The sequence below is a fragment of the Mustela putorius genome, unplaced genomic scaffold, assembly GCF_011764305.1.
Source record: "Mustela putorius furo isolate JIRA1106 unplaced genomic scaffold, ASM1176430v1.1 tig00003858_pilon_pilon_pilon, whole genome shotgun sequence".
Taxonomy (NCBI): domain Eukaryota; kingdom Metazoa; phylum Chordata; class Mammalia; order Carnivora; family Mustelidae; genus Mustela; species Mustela putorius.
Genome location: NW_025422010.1, coordinates 52,311,896 through 52,331,697, shown reverse-complemented (window position 1 = coordinate 52,331,697; position 19,802 = coordinate 52,311,896). Strand labels below are relative to the sequence as shown.

Here is a 19,802-nt window from a genome sequence, read left to right as displayed (position 1 = left end):
GGGGCATCTGCACCACCTAGAAACCTGTTAGAAATGCAAATTGTTCCGGATCAGCTGAATTGGAAACTGCATGGGGGTAGGGCCCAACAAGCTATTGTTGAACAAGTGTTCCAGGAGATTCTGAACCCATCAAAACTTGAGAACCATTTTTATAAACAAGACCCACACAAAACTAATTTGTTTACAATCAATTGTGGGGCAAGGAAAGATGAATAAAATATATGGTCCCTGCCTTCTGTGAACTCATCCAGTCTTGGTGAGCTGTACAGATTTGATATATATTTGTATTCGTTTGTACATAGTTGATTTGCCAATAGAACAGAGATAGAAGTAGGAGAGTGGCCTGTCTCCTTGGTGGCTATGTGGAAAACCCTCTCACAAAATGAAAAATTTGGGGCGTGATTCACCTTGATTGATATCATCAAACCATCCTTTACTCTTTTCAGAGATGGAGGGGATGAAGAGTGCTCACGAAACGTTTAACAGCTGGAACCACAATATTCATGTGTTCAGTGACTGGAAAAGAATGCACAGTGTCATACTACTCCCTTGGTGCCTTTGCCTGATGAATCAGCTCCAGCCCCAGGAACCTGAGGCTAGGTCAAGATCACAAGGCCATCTTCGTGCTCTGCAATTAAACAAATGTGCAATAGACTTTCCCTTCTATTTAACTTTTATTAAAAGAAGTGCTAGGGTACTGAGATGCAGTACATCATATTTATTACCAAAATTATTAACAAATATACAAAACTTATACATGTAATTTTCTTACATCCATTTATTCTCTATAATACTGATTTTTGTTCAAGTAGGTTATCTACAGTATGTAAACATCCCTTGGATTGACCTCACACAGATTAGGAAAGCCCTCTAACCCATGCTTTTATCAGATACTTCTTTTTATTTGGCTTTCATTTGTAGCATCTAATCTTCACATTTGGCACATGGAAGAGACATCTACAGTGCAAAAGAGGCAGATTTTCTGGTTTTGTTCTGAACAATTTTGCAGGGGCACAGTTCAAGAGCCGAGAGAACAGAGCACTCTTAACTTGATGCCCTTGGTTTCGCTGTAATGCCAGCAACTCTTGGTTCAGCCGTTAAACTTGAGCACAAAGTCAATGCCTCTTCCTTCTCCCATCCCCCACCCACCCGTCATGCAAGGCTGATTCGCCTTAACCTCGTCTCAAAAGGGTTAAAAGAAATTCCATCCATCCCAGGACAAGTAGGTTAATTTCACCGAGTAACAATTTTTCAGCGTTCTTTTGTGTGGGTTGGTTTGTGCGGTCTGATGAGCCAGCAAAACCCTTAAATGGAGAACAAAGTAAGATAAAAATTTTTTCAAAAAGGGAGGAAAAAGGAAAAAGGATATGAGAGTCAGACTTCCCTTCGGTTGCCACCTGCGTAGGTAAGACCGGAAACTCTTCAGTGGTGGCAGAGTGACAAAGCGACAAAGGCCTTGGCGAATGGGAGAGAAAGGCCAAGCTCGCCATCACTTGACCTCGGACGCCAAGCCCTTGAAGGCGGTGTCGCAAAAATGAAAAAGAAAAAAGGAACGAAAGGATATTGGAGTTTCTGCCCCCGCTTCTTCCCGTGTTTCCTTGCGACTGCTTAACTTCACGTAACCAAGTAAAGCTGATCCAGAGAGAGCTCTCTCCGCCGCCGCTCACCCTCTCACTCTCCGGCACAGTACTGCTCGCTCGCGTGGTCGTGGTCGGCTGCACCGCGGCTGCGCGGCCGCCCAGAACGTCCGCGTTTGGACGCGCGCCTGCCTCCCGGCTTCCGTCACCACAGCGGCGCGGGCCCCTCCGACGCCCCGTAGAGCTCCGCCAGCTTCCGGAAGCGGGGCCCCCAGTCCCTCAAGAAGTCGAAGCTTTGCTCCGAGTCCGACGTGGCCGACTGCAGGGAGCTCAGCGACCCGGCCACGGAGCCGTCCCCCTCGAACATGTAGGTCTGGAGGGAGTCGAAGGGCGGGGCCCACAGGTCCATGTCGGCCTCGTAGAGCTTGGCCAGCACGTAGCTGTGGACCGTGCTGTTCACGGCGCACGTCTGAGGCACGTAGCGGGAGAGGCTCTCGATCTCGGGCAGCATGTCCTGCCGCGTCTTGGGGGCGCCTCCCCCCTGCGCCTCCCGGGGGTTCCACATGGCCGCGATGTCAAAGGCCTCGGTGTCCTCCTCGCCGCCGCCCTCGTCGTCGTAGCGGACGATGTTCTCGTGGATGTTCTCCTCGTCGTCGATGATGTACGGCTGTTTCCGGTGCCGCCTCATGGACAGGATGAGCAGCACCAGCACTGCCGGAGACAAAGAGGACAGGCTCTTGACCCCGGAGACCCGGCTGCGGGGGCCGTGACGGCAGGGGGCCCCGGGGAACCACAGGTATGGGACGGGGTCTTTGAGCGCTGAGCCCAGAGACGGCATTCGGATGTTCTGGACCTCAGGGTCGGCCTCCTCACTCATTCTGCGCGGTCGCACTGGGGGTTTGTAGGCAGGTGAAGCCCTCTCTTTCTTGCAGGTGGTGGCCGGCCACCCCCGAATTAAATCCCAGTAAGCTCTACGGCCTCCGTGGAATCTATGCTAAGGCTCAGACAGTGTCTTCTGACCGTGTAAGGACAAATATACATTTCTGATAATGTGGGAATCTTATTACGTAGGCAGAAGCCCCCCTCCCCCTTTTTTTGTTTTGTTTTTTTTTGACATTAGGATCTTAGTAGGATTTCACTCTGCAAATAGAATCACGTATTAGTACATATGCATAGGGACATAAAGGCTAAGTATGAACCCAAGTCTTAGTCTTTCCGTATCTCTTTAAAAAAAAAATAAGTGATTCCTTATTGCTTATTGCTCCAATAAACTCCGATTCCTCGGAAAGCCTTCTGTTAGAGAGGTAGTGGTGACTGTCTGGACCCAGGGATGTTCATGGAAGGAAAAGAACTAGCAGTGACATTTTATGTAATTCCGCATGTTATCAAAGAAACACCACACTGTTAGAGGTGCCCTTGCAGATTTGGATAAAATTTTATCCCAATAAATGTGGTCCCCCCCCCCCCAGGATGTGTTCACTGTGGTTTAAAGGAGAGATAGAGATAATCCCATTGAACTGTTTATCTCTGTGACTGAAAATGTTTTCCAGGAAGTGTGTTGAGGTTTTAGCTGTAGAACTGCTATTGATTTTTTTTTTTTTTCCTGATGTGCTTTGTTATAGCTGGTGAACGGTAACAGCTTGACAACACTACAAAATGAAACTGCAGTTTACCAAGGGGAAGAAAAATGGAGTTCAGTCGTATGCCTAGTAAAATTATGAACTGACTTAAAAAATTCATGGTAATGATTTAAAACATTTGGATGTAGAATGGGCTTTTTGTAAATTGCAGTTAAAATGATGTTAATGCCTAATAGTTTCCCAAATAGCTAGGGTGACAAAAGGCAAACACAGGAAACAATGACATACTCTTGTATATTTTCTGTGTGTGCCAAAATCCGACTTATGGACTACCTGATTGCGGGATTTCAGAGGAGTGGTCTAATAGGGCTCTGAAGAAGTGGGGGCTTAAAGTGGGTGTGGGAGGCGGGTGTGTGAGCTGGTTGGATGTAGAGCTGGGTAAATGGGATGATTCTAAATGAACATTATGTGTTCGTGGGGCTCAGTGAACAAGTGCTAAACTCATATTTTTTATGTACTATGCAAAACAGTAGAGAAACAACATTGATATGACATGATTTTTGGTCTTATAAACTTGTAATCTAAGGAAATATAGATGATTTATACTAGTCAGGCAGTGAGAAGGACTATCATAGGGTTATATGTGTTGCAAAGAGATTTCAGAGGCAGGGCTGGCTGGGTAATTCTTCCCAAAGGACTGAAAAACGTTCACACAGATGATCCTGGAATGGTAGGGGTGGTATTTAAGAAAATGCTAGGAAGCAAAATTAGAAAAGTCTTGGATATCTGCTGGAAGGAATTCTGATGTTAGAGAATTAGGCAGCTTATCGAATTGATTGATCTTATATTTACCTTACAAATATCTTTATCTTACAAAATAAGATACAAATGTATTTTTTAGATAATCTGATTTAAATAACAAGTATCAGATAATGCCCTGAAAATCAGATTCTGGGAAACATGGTCCTATTCAACTGAAAGATTTCCCTGACAGAAGAGGATCTTTAGGTATTTCAAGCACAGTTCATAGGGCCCATGAGATTTTTCTAGGAATTAGATCTATACTAGAGACATGGAAAAAAAATACTATAAAGTTGAAATTAGTAAATTTATTTAATTGTCCGTAAAATGTAGTATTTTGTTGGCAAATCCACTACGGTCTTACTCAGTTTTATGAATTAAGTTTTATTTAGGATACGCATTCTTAGAAATAAGAGTGCCTAAAACTGAGGATTTTATCTAAAGTTGCATATAAATCTCTGCTCAGTTTAGCTTGTGAAAACTACCCGTTTATTCTGTACAGTTCAGAAGATAAGACATAGTGGGTTTGGAGGCACAGTGTAAATTGTTCCTTGCACACCATTTCTAGCTTGAGACTATCTCTGTGCCAGTCTTTTAAAATCGGTCTTTCTGTAATGATGGCTTTTTCTATTCTTTGTGGGCAAGGGTGAACTTATAATGTGGACATTTTCCAAAGATAGGAGTAGGAATAGGCAGGCTGGAAATTTCTCCCGCCAGCAAGTTTCTTCGATGGCTTCTTGTAGGTTATCCTGTCCTACACTCAAGGACTCCCATTGCCATCTTGTGGACACTCGGGGAATTGCAGGAGGGTGTTAGTGCCGACCCGGCCCAGAAATCGTAACAACTCTCTGATCTAGGGGTCAGAGGATTTAGAAAAGTTACTTAATTTATATTACTTCTCATGTAGCCCTGAACTAAAACAACAAAATCAAACCACATGTGGTATTTGCAAATGTTTTCTGAGAGGCATATTCCACAGACCTACCTAGAAATTCAATGAAGGGCTGACGTTTTGTAGTCAGGACGTTCTGTCTTCGGTTTGACTCCGTTTCTTGGTTTATAGGTAAACCTGGGGCCAGGGGGTTACGTGGATCTCCACATGTCTGTTCTCACTTAAATCCCCAGCGCTGTATTCTTTTCCCTCATAGAACGGTAGGGTTTCTTTCGTATTAGATGATATTACTATCTAAGTCTGTTTTTTTTCTAAGCAAAATATGTGTGCAATGAATTACTTAATCAGAAGAGTTGGGATATATGGACAGATATTTTTGTCATTTTTAGAGTTAGTTTAGGTGTTTTATTGTTGGCTTTTGAGTGTTGAGTTCAAAAACAGTTGCTCGAATAGCCTTATTTATGAGCAAGGAGGTGAGTGGCTGCCTGTATGATTTGAGCAGAGGAAGAAAGGATCCTCTCCCTCACCTGTGCTCTCCCACCAGCCTGTCATCGCACCTTTTTATGTCACCAGCAGTGGCACGCTGATCCTGTGTAGTCACTGCTCCTTGTTAGATGGCCACAGTGCCTTGGAGGGGTGCTAATGCCCCCAAATAGCTTATTCCCCCAGAGAGCCACGGGGTTCACTCTCACTTCTTTCAAGTATCTGTTCAAAGGTCTTATCAGGGAGGCCTTCCCTGACCACCTTCTATAAAATGGCACCCAGCCTTGTCTCCTGTCCCTTCAGGATACCCTGTCCTTCTTCTCTTCTCCTTAACACCTACCACCTCCAGAATTTGGGGGATGAACACTTAGGAAAAGAGCCTTGACACTCAGATACAGGGATGAATAGTGCAGGGTCGTCTGCATTTCGCTTCTGCCTCTGCCTCTGACATTTTGCCTTGGGCCTGTCACTCTCTCTTTGTGATTTAGCTACTACTTATGTGAAATGAAGGGGTCAGAAGAGGTGTTTATCATATCCTGCCCCAAATTGTCGTGTTGATTCTGTGGTGTCAAAATGAACTTGCTTTGCTCTGAAGTAAGCTTTGTGAAGGCTGGGATGTGTCTGTCTTATTAATCCCAGCACCTGGAATGGTACCCTGGCCCATAGCAGATGCTTGATAAATGTATTTGCTTTGATTTGGCCAAAGAGGCCATGACTTCCTTGAAGGAAGGACCTATCTTCAGGTTCGTTCCCCCTCTCTCTCTCTCTCTCTAAATATATATATATATATAAATTCTTTCTATATATATATATTTAAAAGATTTTATTTATTTATTAGAGGGAGAGAGAGAGACGGAGATAGAGGGAGAACATGAGACAGGAAAAGGTCAGAGGGAGAAGTAGGCTTCTCCCCGAGGAGCTGGGATCCTGATGCGGGACTTGATCCTGGCACTCTGGGATCACCGCCTGAGCTGAAGGCAGTTGCTTAACCAACTGAGCCACCCAGGCATCCTACCTTCAGTTTCTTTATTCTTTCCCAGCCTTACTCTACCACCTTTTCAATAAGCATGGTGTAGAAAACAGGTTCTGAACAGCAGTGTTAGAATGGTAGCCAAGTAAGCGCTTACGGGACCCCACAGAAAAGAAGGGAGCCCCTTGCTCACCTAAGAGGACGAAGATGCAGGCCAGGATGGCGATGAGGGCGCCCCGGCTCAAGCTGACAGGGAGCATGTAGGCCTCGGGGCTGCAGGAGAGGACGTGGCCGTCGTCGCCGCAGGTGCACACCTGGATGGTCAGCGTGCCCGTGCTGCTCAGCGCCGGCTGCCCACTGTCCGCTATCAGGATGGGCAGGTAGAAGACGCTCTGCTCCTGCTGCCGGAAGCCAGACCTCCTGGTGAGAATCCGGGCGGTGTTGTCTGAAGAAGACAGGGGATGTAGGAGTTGGAAAAAGGGAGTGGAAAAGCCAGAGGAAAGAAAAAGGAAGAACCCAGTAAGCGAATTAATCTCTTAGATTGAGGAGAGCAAGAGGGCAGGGGTGGGAGTGGGAAGGGCGGAAAGGGGGCGGAGAGGGAGCGGCAGACAGTCCCTGGAGGGGCTGCCCAGCGTGCCCTCTGCTTTGTCTGGATCAGCATGTGGATTCCAAAACCTCGGACTTTTTTGCTCTGCTTCTAGGCAAAGCCCTGGGGCCTAAGAGAGAAACCCTTTTTGAGAGTCTTTTTTACCCTTTGTGACATAAAGTGCCAAGGGCGAACTGTTAGACTTCAGATCTAACTGGAATGTTCCTGTGAAAGCTTGATAGGAATGAACAATCACTGGCCACTAGCGGTCCCTGCTTGTTCCCCCCGCTCAGCAGCTTTCCAAGGCCCTGCGGCTGCTTTGTGCCTCCAGGAGAAGAATGCTGAGGAGCCCACTTGGCTGTGGCAGATTGCTTATTTTTGCCACTTTCACTGGAAGTCACGTCTTTGGCTGTTTTCTTTTACACCTCTGAAAGCGGTCACCAACTCCTTCTGTGCTTTCTGAAGAAACTGCTCATTTAGCGGAAGCTTGTTTGAAATCCCCTAATCACGTGACACACCCTGTTATTTCCCCTTACTTGTGGTCTGAGGGGACAGAGTTAATAAGAACTTGGAGAAATTCATTCCTGATCGGCAATACTAGTTTTTTTCCCTCCAGTTTTAAAGGGAAGTAGCAAAATTATTTGATGTGTTTTCTTAAAGGTCTCTGTATTTATATTTATATTTGCCTAATGTAATGTTCTAGGATCTTTTATTTTTTTAATCTTTGTTTTCAAGTTTCTTCCAGTGGGTTGGAATTACAAGTCATATATTTTTTTGCAAAGTTCAGATCATTTTCAGTAGAGGAAAAGTTTAGAGATGTGATAGGACATGCAAGCAGTGACTCTCAAAGCTGACATCAACAGGGAAGGTCCATGGGGTTTACATTTTACAAGGAAGAGTCTAGAACTTCACAAAAACTTCTGAGAGCCTAACCAAAGTAAACATTATTATCAATATTTCTGGTTCTCCTTCCCTTCTTGGACATATTAAAGGATTATACTTTTCTGCCCTCTTTAATTTTGGCATGTCTATATGATTTGCTTTTGATAATGAAAAATGAGCAAAACAATTTGCATCACTTCCAGGCAGAAGAATTTAACATCTGATACGTGTTTCTCTGTGTTCTCTTGCCTCCGTGCAATACTATACAAGAACGTGTAAGATGGAGAGCCGGGCAGCCTGGGACACTGAGCCGCATGGACACCAGCTGTCCTTGCTGCTCACATCCACAGCTGGTTTTGTGTGCGTAAGAAACCAATTTTAGTTGTGTGAAACCACTGGAATTTTGCAGTCATTTGTTCCTCAGCATAGGCTAGCTTATTCTGATGGATATGTTATCCCTTTGTTAGCTTTTCTCCTTCCTCCTTGCCCTGCCTTTTCACGATATTGGTGATTGTTTACTGAGTGCTTCAGTGCACAGCATCTCATTTCATTTTCACATTTGATGAGATAGTGATAATCTGACCCTTTTATACAGGTGAGTTAAGGCCTAGAGAAAGTGATGAAATTTGTTCAAAGTTACTAACTTAGTAGCAGAGCTGAGATTTGAGCTCTGTTCTCGGACTCCAAGTATACATTTCTTCCATTTTGCTGTTATTTGTTATTTGGTCTAGTGATGTTAACTCTTGAAAATTATCCAGCCAGTGGAAATCCTTTCCTGCTTTGGTACAGGCCCTCTGCTTGCCCACCTGAGGATTATATTTCTACCTACTGTACAACCCACCCATTTTTCTGTTTTTCCAGATTTAGTAGCTAAATAGTATTCTGTTTTACAGTGTTAGTCTTGTTTTTTCAGAAACCAAGTTTTTCTCAAATAGAAATCTATTTTACTTTTTTCAGTTTAATTGAGGCTGGGTTGTAAGACTTTTAGAAAGCTTCACCAGAGCAGAATTTCATAAAAGTATTACATCATTATTTAATTAAGTACTATACATCATGTTTCTTGATCTCAGAATTATTTAAGGTTAAAGAAAAAGAAAAAAGATCAGAGTGTTGCCTTGCTGACTTTAGTCTTGGAAGGGTTCTGGCAACTTGCAGTAGCCACTTGCAGAGTTCTTGTTGAATATGATGAGTAGGGCTTGAGTAACCCATTTGGAAACAGTATTTGTTTCCAAGGTGACACAAAACCTTTTTCTTTCAAGCGCGCCTGTGTGTGTGTGTGTGTGTGGCTAAAACAGGCCCCATCTTCCAGTCCTAGCCATAATGCTTACTCACTTTCTGATTGTGGCCCATTTGCCTTCTTTCCTTATCGGAGACAACGAGAATCAGAGGGATTAGTAACTTCATCGAAACCTTTGAGGGTTATTATAAATATCAAATAAAGAAAAGTATGGGAAAAATGTGTCTGAAACTGCAAAATGCTACATACACACAATCCTTTTAATAATGCTTTGTGGATTTAAAAAAAAAAAAAAGTAAGGAAGGCTCTACTTGAGATAGTGCCTTGTGGTGTTTATAAAAAGAGATGTTTTGGGCATGGGAGTTGGGGTCCTGACAGCAGATCCACCAAATCGATGCTGGTCAATTTTTTAAATGAGCCTCCGTAGAAAATACTCATGGGATAAATTGTCATGAGGAGATTAAGAGTTCATCCTTTCTACTGAAGATGTGCTGACTTTTGTTTTGGAAAACCTTCCAAGAAATGACTCATTTCTTTTTCTAGTCATCATACTCCCGTGGCCCATCTTTTTAAAGCATTGGCTCCGTGAATTGGTATCCAAAGTCATCTTTAAAAAATTTGCGGCATTTTGCTGCATATTGTTTTCTTGTTGATTCTGATAAATATCAGAGTGAAGGCATAGAGTGACACTTCAGTGAAAATATGAAGAAAGAGTGTAATGTAATATTCCCCCCCCCCCCCCGGCTCCTGGTTTCCACTATGAAACCTGTCTGGAGGGGGCTGAACTACTTTTTGTAGGAAAGATTTCCCTGTGAAGCAGATAAATGAATAGCTCAAAATTTGACCCAATAAAAAGATCAGGATTTTTAATTGTTGTAGTTCTGTTGTTATGATTTGTATTACCCTCCCTTCTAGAATTATCAGAGTGATTTTATGACAACATGTAGAATGTTAAAGGAAAGATTTGGAGGGATGTTTTACATTTAAAAGAAAACAGGTTTAATAGTCTCAAATGTTAATGGCAGAATATCATGTGGGGTTGAATTAATACTTAAGTCTCAAATAAGTGATGTTTGAGACTAAGACCAGGCAGGCATAATCATGACTTTTTGTTTCCCTTTGTTTAGATGTTACACAGTACCAATTAGTATTTTATTTTATTTTTAAAGATTTTACTTATTTGATGGGGAGAGGGAGGCACAGGGAGAGAGGGAACACAAGCCGGGGGGAGTGGGAGAGGGAGAAGCAGGCCTCCCGCTGAGCAAGGAGCCCAATGCAGGGCTTGATGGGGAGCTCCATCCCTGGACCCTGGGATTATGACCTGAGTTGAAAGCAGCCGCTTAAAGACTGAGCCTCCCAGGTGCCCCAACAATTAGTATTTTAGAACTGGAATAAGAATGAGGCTAGTAGGGCCCAGAGAAGTGATGACCTCTCTCCCCAAGGTCAGACAGCACGTAGCAGAGTTAGCAACAGAAGGGGTTCACTTGACAGATTTAAGTGATTTTTTTCCTGATCTTTCTTTGAAAATCATTTGATGAGAGAACAAAAGTCCTTCCTTTTCCCGTCTGTGCCTAATGAAGACTGTGCTAGGTCTATACATTTCTTAGCTGATCAGAATGCTTACTGCACAAGAGGGGTCTAGAATTCCCTTCCAGCCAAGTTGTAGTGGGGAGTGCTTTCTGGAATAAGAAACCCCACGTGGCTCTGTCTTTTAAAAATCATTATAAAGTAATAGAGTTGTTTCAGTGCCAAGCTACACTTTGTGATCCTATGTTTGTCCTTTGTCATCTTAGCCTTTTCTCCCTTTTGTTCTGGGAGCTTTTCACCGCTATCCCCTTTGATGCTTGGTCAGAAATGTTCCCTCAGGTTTTTTTCTTTATCTAGTTCAATTTCTACCGTTTTTCTCAGATTCTTCCTATAGTTATAGAGCATACAGACATGGCTGTTATCTATGGCAATGAGGGAAAGCTTTTGCCTGGCACTGCCTCACACAGCGCCAACTCTAAAACATTTGTGAACTGATGAACTAAAAGTTTCAGAATCAGCAGAGGACATTGTCTTTGATCTGTTGAAACAAAACTTTTTTTAATTTAAATTTTTATCTTTTTTTGAAATAAAACTTTTAAAAATTACAAATTAGCATTGAATGTCCCCACTGCTACTGAAGAGCAGGTGACCTTTGACACTGTTTGCATGGTATAGTGACCAAAAGTATCCAGCCCAAGCTATAAGAAAGCATTGGTAGGTTCCTGTCCCCCCATTACCTTGGTTGTCCCTAATGGTGAAGTTGGGGTTGTTAGCAGCCTCTGGAGCCAAGCTGTAGTAGAAGTGCTGGCCACTGTGTGGGTCGTCTTGGTCCACTGCACTCACTGTCTGGATCAGCTGTGGGAGTGACATGAAATCATATGAATCAGGGTTGAAAGAATAATCTTCAGGGCTTGGCGATATCCTAAACCCTGAAATCCAATAGTGGATTGTTTTCCCTGATGAGAAGGAAACTTCTCGAAACTTATGGAAAGTACCCCGTACCATCACACAACTCAGGATTGTATTTGGTCTTTATTGTTGGGCCTGAATACATTGACAGGTACATAGTGAATGTTACCTGAGTACCTCTGGGGTGAAGCCTCACCGTAACAAATTCCCACACCAACGCTAGTCATTTTAAAGCAATCTAAATAGAAGATTGGCTTAAAGAGCTGTGAGATGCTCCAGGTTCCTGCTTATCTCCCACTTTTTCATTTTCCCGCCTCACCTACTTAACCTCATCATTTGGGTTAATATTTTCAGGGTCATTTTGCTATCTTTGAGAAGCCTCTACTTAAAAATGACCAATACAAGGGGGTGCCTGGGTGGCTTAGTTGTTAAGCATCTGCCTTCAGCTTGGGTCATGATCCTGGAGTCCTGGGATCGAGCTCAGCAGGAGGCCTGCTTCTCCCTCTCTCACTCCCCCTGCTTGTGTACCCTCTCTCCCTGTCTCTCTTTCTCTGTCAAATAGAGAAATAAAATTAAAAAAAAAAATTGCCAATACCTAGGAGAGAAATCTCCTGTGTCAGGTTAATGGAACACAGATGGAGGGGTTGGGTCACAGGGCTGTTGCTTTTTGGTGACTGGGAAGAGGAGCTAGGAAAGGTGTAGAGCTCAAGACCTACAGTGGGATGTATGGAACAGAGTAGAGTCAGAAGCAGAGCTTGGGGTTGAGGAGTACCAAAGAAGCGATGGTTTTCTCTGAGCTCTTTTGGCTCAAACTTTGCCTTTTCCACAGTGCTTTTCAAAGTAGTAGTTTGTCATGAAGGTTATGAAGGCCATGATAAAAAAAAAAAAAATGCTGCAAAAGGGGTGCCTGGGTGGTTCAGGCAAGTCCTGTACTTTCCTGAGACAAGTCCTGTACTTTCCATCTTGCCCATAGTGTCACACACATAATGACAAAACATTTCTTTTTAAAAAATTTTTTAAAAAAAGATTTTATTTATTTGACAGCGTGAGAGAGAGAGCATAAGCAAGGGGAGGGGTAGACAGAGGGAGAGGGAGAAGCAGGCATCCCACACGGCAGGGAGCCCGACACGGAGCTCAATCCCACGATCCTGGGATCATGACTTGAGCCAAAGGCAAACACTTAACCAACTGTGCCACTCAGGTGCTCTGACGAAACATATTTCTTGACGAATGTTAAAAATAGGTGATTATGGAGGCGCCTGGGTGGCTCAGTGGGTTAAAGCCTCTGCCTTTGGCTCAATCCCAGGGTCCTGGGATTGAGACCCACGTCGGGCTCTCTGCTCGGCGGGGAGCCTGATCCCCCACCTCCTGCCTGCCTCTCTGCCTGCTTATGATATCTGTCTGACAAAAAATAATAAATAAAATCTTTTAAATAGGTGATTGTGTATAATGAAGTATATAGTTGGGTAAGTCATTTCAGAATATCTGACCTGTAAAATTATACACATAGTAGCGAGATGGGGGCTTGAGGCAGAGGACCGGCCCTGTAGACTTGACACTCCTGCCAGTGCATCAGGGGTCAGTTACAGGGTTTTTAAAGAATGAGTAAGCAAAGGCACTGCTTTGCTGGGTTCGTTTCTGGGGTCTGGATTTTTTTTTTTATGGCAAATTTGGTTGCAATAGTTGGGAACACAATGGCCTGTGCTCCTGCCCTCCACTCTCCTGGTAGGTCAGATTTCATTCTCGGTCCCACTTGCCATGCAATATTTGGCTCAGCTGGTTTCATTCTGCTTTCAGCCATCGCCAGGTAGGTCATCTGATTTCTTTATGGGCCTTCTTCTTGGCTGCTTGCTGAGAGGCCAGCACATTTCCCGACTCAGCAGACACACAGCTGACCACAGTATGTGACACATCTAACACAAGGAGGCCTGATGCGCTATAAACCAGACATGCCTACTGAGCTGTGTGCTTTTGAAAACCTTTAAAGTATGTCCCAGAGCCGAAATCAAGGGGTAGGATTTTTAGTATCTTGGGCTAAGGATGATAAATGTGACAGACTTGTGGCCCATGACCTGATCTTTAAGCCACAAAATAAACTGTGCTGTAAAGGACTGTCTGATAGGCCATTAAAAGGTGTATTTGGAAGGGTGGGTGGCTTAGTTGGTTAAACATCTGACTCAGTCTTGGGGTCTGAGTGGCTCAGTCAGTTAAACATCTGACTCAGTCTTGGGGTCTTGGGATCGAGTCCTGTGTTGGTCTCTGCTTTCAGTACAGAGTCTGCCTGTCCCTTTCCCTCCCCCCTGCTTCCTCCCCCCACATCACCCCCAATCCTGATCTGTTTCTCTCAAATGAATGAATAAAACCTAAAAAAAAAAAAAAAAAGAATGTATTTAGAAATGGGAGATGTGTGCATGTGCTTCAAAACCAAGAGAGGTAGTTAGGGGCACCTGGGTGGCTCAGGTAGTTGAGTGCCTGACTCTTGGTTTCAGCTCAGGTCATGAACTTCGGGTATTGAGGTTGAGTCATATGTGAAGCTCTGTGCTCAGCAGGGAGCGGACTTGGAATTCTCTCTCACCTCACCCTCTCCCTCTCCCCTCCTCCCACTTTCATATACCAGCCATACTCTCTTTCTAAATAATAAATAAATAAATCCTTAAAAAACAAAACAAAACAAAACCTGAAACCCAGGATAGGTAGTTAAAAGTGCTATTGACCTGTCAGAATGCAACTTCTATTCTGAAGACCTTTAAGAAAGTAAGTGCTTCGTTTTCTGGGGGAGAGGAGCTTTAATTAATGTGCTGTTTTTTAACCTTCTTTATAATGTAGATTAATAATTAGCTTCATCATGTATATTTGTTATAAGATTTTATAAAACAACATTTTATGTTATGCTTTATATAGTATATATATATGAAATTGTTATACTACAAAACAAAAATTGTTAAAATTCAGGTTCAAACCCCCTCATTCAAAACTCAGCTACCATAGCATAGTAACTATTGCTGTTTCTGGATCTTGACCCTTACATGTCTTAGTTCACATGTAGGCATAATTTTATGTAGCTGCAAGCATGTACATGTGGTTTTTATACCTTCTTTCTTTACTTCTAGTGACACAGATCATTTCTTATACCATAAAGTCTGCTTTGTAACTTTTACTAGCTGCATAATGTTTCAGGTCTTCTTAGAAATTCAGTAGATGTGGAAGTAGAATTATTAAAGACTTGCTGAAAAAATTTTTAGGAGAGCTGTACACCATTGCCCTGAATTTTAAGAATCCACTGATGGGAGGATTTAGATGAGAATCATTATAGGACTGCTTCCCCCACCCCCGTAGTAGATGTAAATCACTTTTTTCTTTTAACTGAGAAAGGTGAAGATGTGTTGACTTAATCTTTGGTGAATGCAGGGTGCTAATATGAGTTTTGATTGTATAAATGAGTCTCTGTGCAGCAGGATGTCATGTTCCAGGTGAGTAAGAGAAGAGAAAGCAAAATCTGCCTGAATTACCAAAGCATGAGTCCTTGCCTTGTAGGTATGCACTTCACAGACTTTTAACTTCCATATTAAAACTATTCTGACTCCATTTGCTTTACTGCCAGTATCCATAGGACCACAGAATATACTGTGGGGGAAGAAATTAGGGCTGTTAAGGGATCTCTTGTGTCACAGGTGAGAGAAGAAAGCATCTTACAAAACCAGGAGCAGAAACAGGACGTGGCCCATGTTCTGAGGTATGGAAGGGTGGGTACGGGATAGGCAGCAGCCCAAAACATGCATGAATACATGGCCACTCCAAGCAGAGTTCTGAATGTTTCTCAGTTATAGCACTTGGAATTTGATCGACCAAATTTTTCATATACATTTAAAAGCATACTTTAGAAAATACGCAAATTAGAGAACTGTGGTTATTTCAAATTAGTAGATATTTGTGTCTTCAGATTCATTTCTTCTCAAAACTGATCTGACATGAACAACATTAGGAAAATGATGTTTTAACTGAGGGAGGAGAGAGTAGGTATTCTAAGTTACAAATCATTCTAAGAATAGGGCAGGTAGTCCCTAAACAAGTTACCTATTGTTCGAAGTTAAGAAAGGGAGGTGGGAAAATACAAAAAATAAAGCTTCCCTACTGCAAGTATTTTCAGGTATTAGTGCTAAACTGAGGAAAAGAGAAGAGTTTTCTGATCTTCCTGGTCCCTCGCTCCCAGGACCCAGAGCACACTTTACCGCAGTTGGCCCTATACAGTTCAGTTCCAAGATGAGTAGATAACTTCAGGCCAGCCTGTGAAGCAAGCTACCATCAAAGCATTGCTGAGATCATTAAAATGTGGGGTGGGGGGATGCCACATGGTTGTCTGAACAAACTTGGAACATCATGCATGGAAGTTGGGGACCCTTTCGTGAACTGTTAGTTTCTGGAGTCTAAATTTCTCTGATGGCAAATTTGGTTATCTGTAGCAGTCATTCTGTATGGCAGAGGCGAACCAACGTGCACATCACACAGACTGCCTTACCTGCCCTGCTTTGGCATTTTCACACACAAAAGCTTCATAGAATCTGGGGAATTCTGGAGCGTTGTCATTCACATCTAAGACTTTGATTGTGACGGAAACACTTCCAACCTGGGAAGGATTATCTAAAGAGAACACAGAGAAAACCAAAGGTGAGGGTTCAGTAGTACAAGAAAGCTGCTCGTTGCTGGAATAGGTGTTTACCTTGTCAGTGTGGGTTTTTTAAAGGAATTGGAAATGGCAAGAGAAACCTAGGATGCATGTGTGGCCTAGTAAGAGTGCGGCCAGAACACAGGGCACGAGGGCAGATCAAGGTGTGTGTCTGAGAGAGTGTGTGATGTCAGGAGGATGAGGAGAAGAGTATGATTCTGGGGGGCGGGGGCAGGTAACACAAAATGCAGCCTAAAAAGGTTTGACTCACTTGGCTCCTGCTTCGGGTTATGAAATTAAAGACAGGTCAGTTCTATATTCTGGGTTTGAAAACAGCCCATTTCTAACTGGATGCATACTGTGTGGCATTGCTTGGCTTTATTCCTTTTTTTTTCTTGGTTTTATTCTTGTGGAATAATCAGTTCTTTGAATTGTATTTCAGAAGGTTTCAGGTTATTCATGGAAGTACAGATAACACTGCACATTTATTTCTGCTAAGGGACTAAGGGGATATTATAGGATCAAACATACACCAAATCCATATCTTTGGCTAGGGCGGGAGAAGTTACTCATAGTCACTCATGGGGAAGTGTGTTTTTTGGTCTGTCTTTTGCTTGGCATTGCCACATAAGGATAGTTTCACAGCCCCAGGAGTGCCCCTCATGTCCATTTTTGTTTTGGCCTTATCCCAAGAAGATAAAATGGAAACTAAACACACAGATTATTCTTAGTAAATAATTTTATAAAATCTCAGAATGCCTTATTCTTCTGATTTATTTTTTCTTTTCTTTCCCCAAAATATCTGTGCTCCCCTACATTATCTACTTAAATATTTCTATTGCCTTGTTACCAAAATTACTGACCTATTTACTTCCCCCCCCCCCATTGTAACCATGGTACTAGTTTATAGAAGGACTAATGAAAATCCCCCCAAAACGTCAGGGTATATATAATCTACAATCCTACCACCAGAGATATCTACTATATAATATATGTAATATTACGTGTGTCCCAAAATATGGAGAGAGACACACACATATGCACTGCAATTAAGGGAAATTAAAAAGTTGGATTTAAAACTTTTGGCAAATATTATCTTGTGTCATTGAAATATACTTTGAAAACATGTATATTAATATGTATTTGATAGTCTCATTTTATTATTTGGTTTTACTGCGGTTTACTTAGGTCGACTCCTATTATTAGACTTTTAGGTAATTCCCATTTTTCCCCTTATGTTAAAATAGCACTGCAGTAGATGTTTTGGTATGTAGATCTTGGTTGATATTTATGATTATTTCCTTAAGATAGTTGTAAGAAGTCTTGAGAAAAAGAATATGAATATTTTGGAGAATCTTGAAAGCTTAATTGCCCAATTCCCCCCTGCCCCTCAAGTGATTATACATCGTTCTGCCAGTACATTAGAGTCTGCATTTCCCTGAACCTTCACCATCACTAAGTGTTATGAAAACAAACAAACAAACTGAAGGTAGTAGTAAATAATCTAATTTTTGTGAAGTTCATAATAAATATGTTAATCTAGTTTTTAGTAGTTTTTCATTCTGTTTTTAAGTTTCTGTTCATAAGTCTGCTTTTTGTGTAAGATGTCTCAAATTCTTGTATCCGTGTTTCTGTGTATGTATGTGTGTGGTAAGGGTGATATGTTATAAATGCTTTCTTTCATCCAGTAGTAATATTTTATACTGAAGTGGTTCAGAACAGCTCCCCCTGTCCCCATGTGCCAATTTGGCTGTGGATTATTTTGAGTTGAAGGCACGTGAGGCCCTGCCATTCAAGAGAAACTTTTGTCACTCCCTTAACCCACACAGAAAAATCTAAATTGGGCTCCCCCCACCCAGAATAAAGGTTATTAACAGATATATTTTATCTGAGTGACCCATCTGTATGTTAGGGGAAACCTCTAATTACCAAATATGTGCTCTTACCATCCTATGAAATGCATTCCTTTCCTTTGAAATCTCAAACTCCTACCTCTTCTTTATAGTTCAGAATGATACATATACCTCATTTTGTGTGTCTTTGGAATTTTTATGTCTGTGTGCATTCCCCATATGTATGTATGTTAAATTTGATTTTCTTTTGTTAATCTGTCTCCTGTCAATTTGATTCTTAGTCCAGCTAGAAGGACCTTTGAAGGGGACAGGAATTCTTGGCTCCCCTTCAATACTATTTGTGCATTCCCAATCTTACTAAAGGTTGAAAACCTCTTAGATTTCTTAGACATTGTCCCTTTCTTCATATAGAAGTCTAGCTCCTTGATTTAAGGATGCTGTTTTTTTGTACTGCTTTTGCATAGTGGGGTTTTTGTTGTTGTTTTTGTTTGTTTGTTTTTACTCTCTAGCATAGGACATGGTATATAGGAGATAAAATTTGAACTGAATGCATTCACTCACTTGCATAAACCATAATTTCTGTTTTTTCCCATAAAGAATATAACAAGCTCTAGAAGTTTTCTTTCACATTCTACAATGCTTATATTTTGTCATGTTATGGAGACCAATTTATTATGTTACTTACTCATTTCCATAGCAAGGACAGTGATATTATGCCAAGAAAACTCCTCCCGATCAAGGGGTCTTGCAGTCATTAGGGCACCTGTTGTAATGTCAACGTAGAAGAATCTGCCAGGGTCACTACTTCTGTCAATGGAATATCTGTAAAAACACAGATTAAATATATTGTTTTGTTTGAATAAGTATACTACAGCATACTACATGAGAGAACTGAGTGCATACTGTGTGAAACATGGCCCAAACAGTTCTGAGTTAATGGACACTTGGAAAACCGCATTTGCTGTTTGATCATGTCCAGAAACAGTCCCCCACCAAAACCCCCTAAAAACATAAACAACCAATAACAAACTATTACTGCTTGAATTTCCTCATTTGTAAAATGAAATAAAACAGGGTGCCAAAGTCTTAGGGCAGTTTTAAGCCAATTAATAATCAATTTCAGCTGTTTAAAGCTCAATATGTCCTAAGGCTTTTGGGTCATTCTGAATATTGGCCCCTACATGTCTTAGTTCACAACAAAATTTTATTCATGTAAGTTTTGAAATGCAAGATTAGGACTGGAAAAGGTATAGTTCATTGGTTCCAGTTGTGTAATTAGTATCACCTATTGAGAAGGAAAGATTTCCATCAGGTCCTTTGTAAGCATGCTAATGACTGACTCTGGCAAACAATGGTGTTGGTATTTACTAGCTAGAGAATTCTTATCTGTGGAATATTTTTAGCAGGATGAACCAGGTTTGACTACATTGCTTAATGTAAATAAACCTGGAATTTATGAATTTATGGGGCACAGCTTGTTGGAAAATATCATGTGAGCTATGTAATTAATGGGGTATAAAAAGCAGATGTTCTGTAACCAAAATGGCTCCTTTTTTGTTGAGACGTGCACTTCATTGCTTATATTTTTCATGTTTGATATGGACCAACATGCATCCTTATGCAGGAGAAGAAGGATATTTACCTGATGGTTTCAGGCCTCTCCAAGAACAGACTGCTTGCCTCATATTTTGCTGTTGTTTCTATCCTTTGAGTCATTACTTATTTTGGGTACTGGGTAAGAGCGACAATTCCTGTGGAACCTGATTTGGCAATCTGACCCTCTGTGTTCACTCACCTGGTCTCCATTTTGGGAAATTCATTAAGTGTGGAGCGAGATTCAGG

General features: G+C 42.0%; 1 protein-coding gene across 2 annotated transcripts in view; it reads right to left on the bottom strand.

The window, feature by feature from the left end:
- Positions 1-664: 664 nt before the first annotated feature.
- Positions 665-19,802, bottom strand: part of CDH20 (cadherin 20) — a 204,938-nt gene continuing 185,800 nt past the window's right edge. For both annotated transcript variants that reach the window (XM_004745586.3, XM_004745585.3), the window contains exons 8-12: positions 18,646-18,782; positions 15,961-16,082; positions 11,273-11,390; positions 6,497-6,748; positions 665-2,288 (exon numbers count right to left, since the gene is read on the bottom strand). In XM_004745586.3, the coding sequence (XP_004745643.1) occupies positions 1,783-2,288; positions 6,497-6,748; positions 11,273-11,390; positions 15,961-16,082; positions 18,646-18,782 (1,135 nt within the window). In that variant the 3' untranslated portion in view covers positions 665-1,782. The remainder of the gene's footprint in view (positions 2,289-6,496; positions 6,749-11,272; positions 11,391-15,960; positions 16,083-18,645; positions 18,783-19,802) is intronic.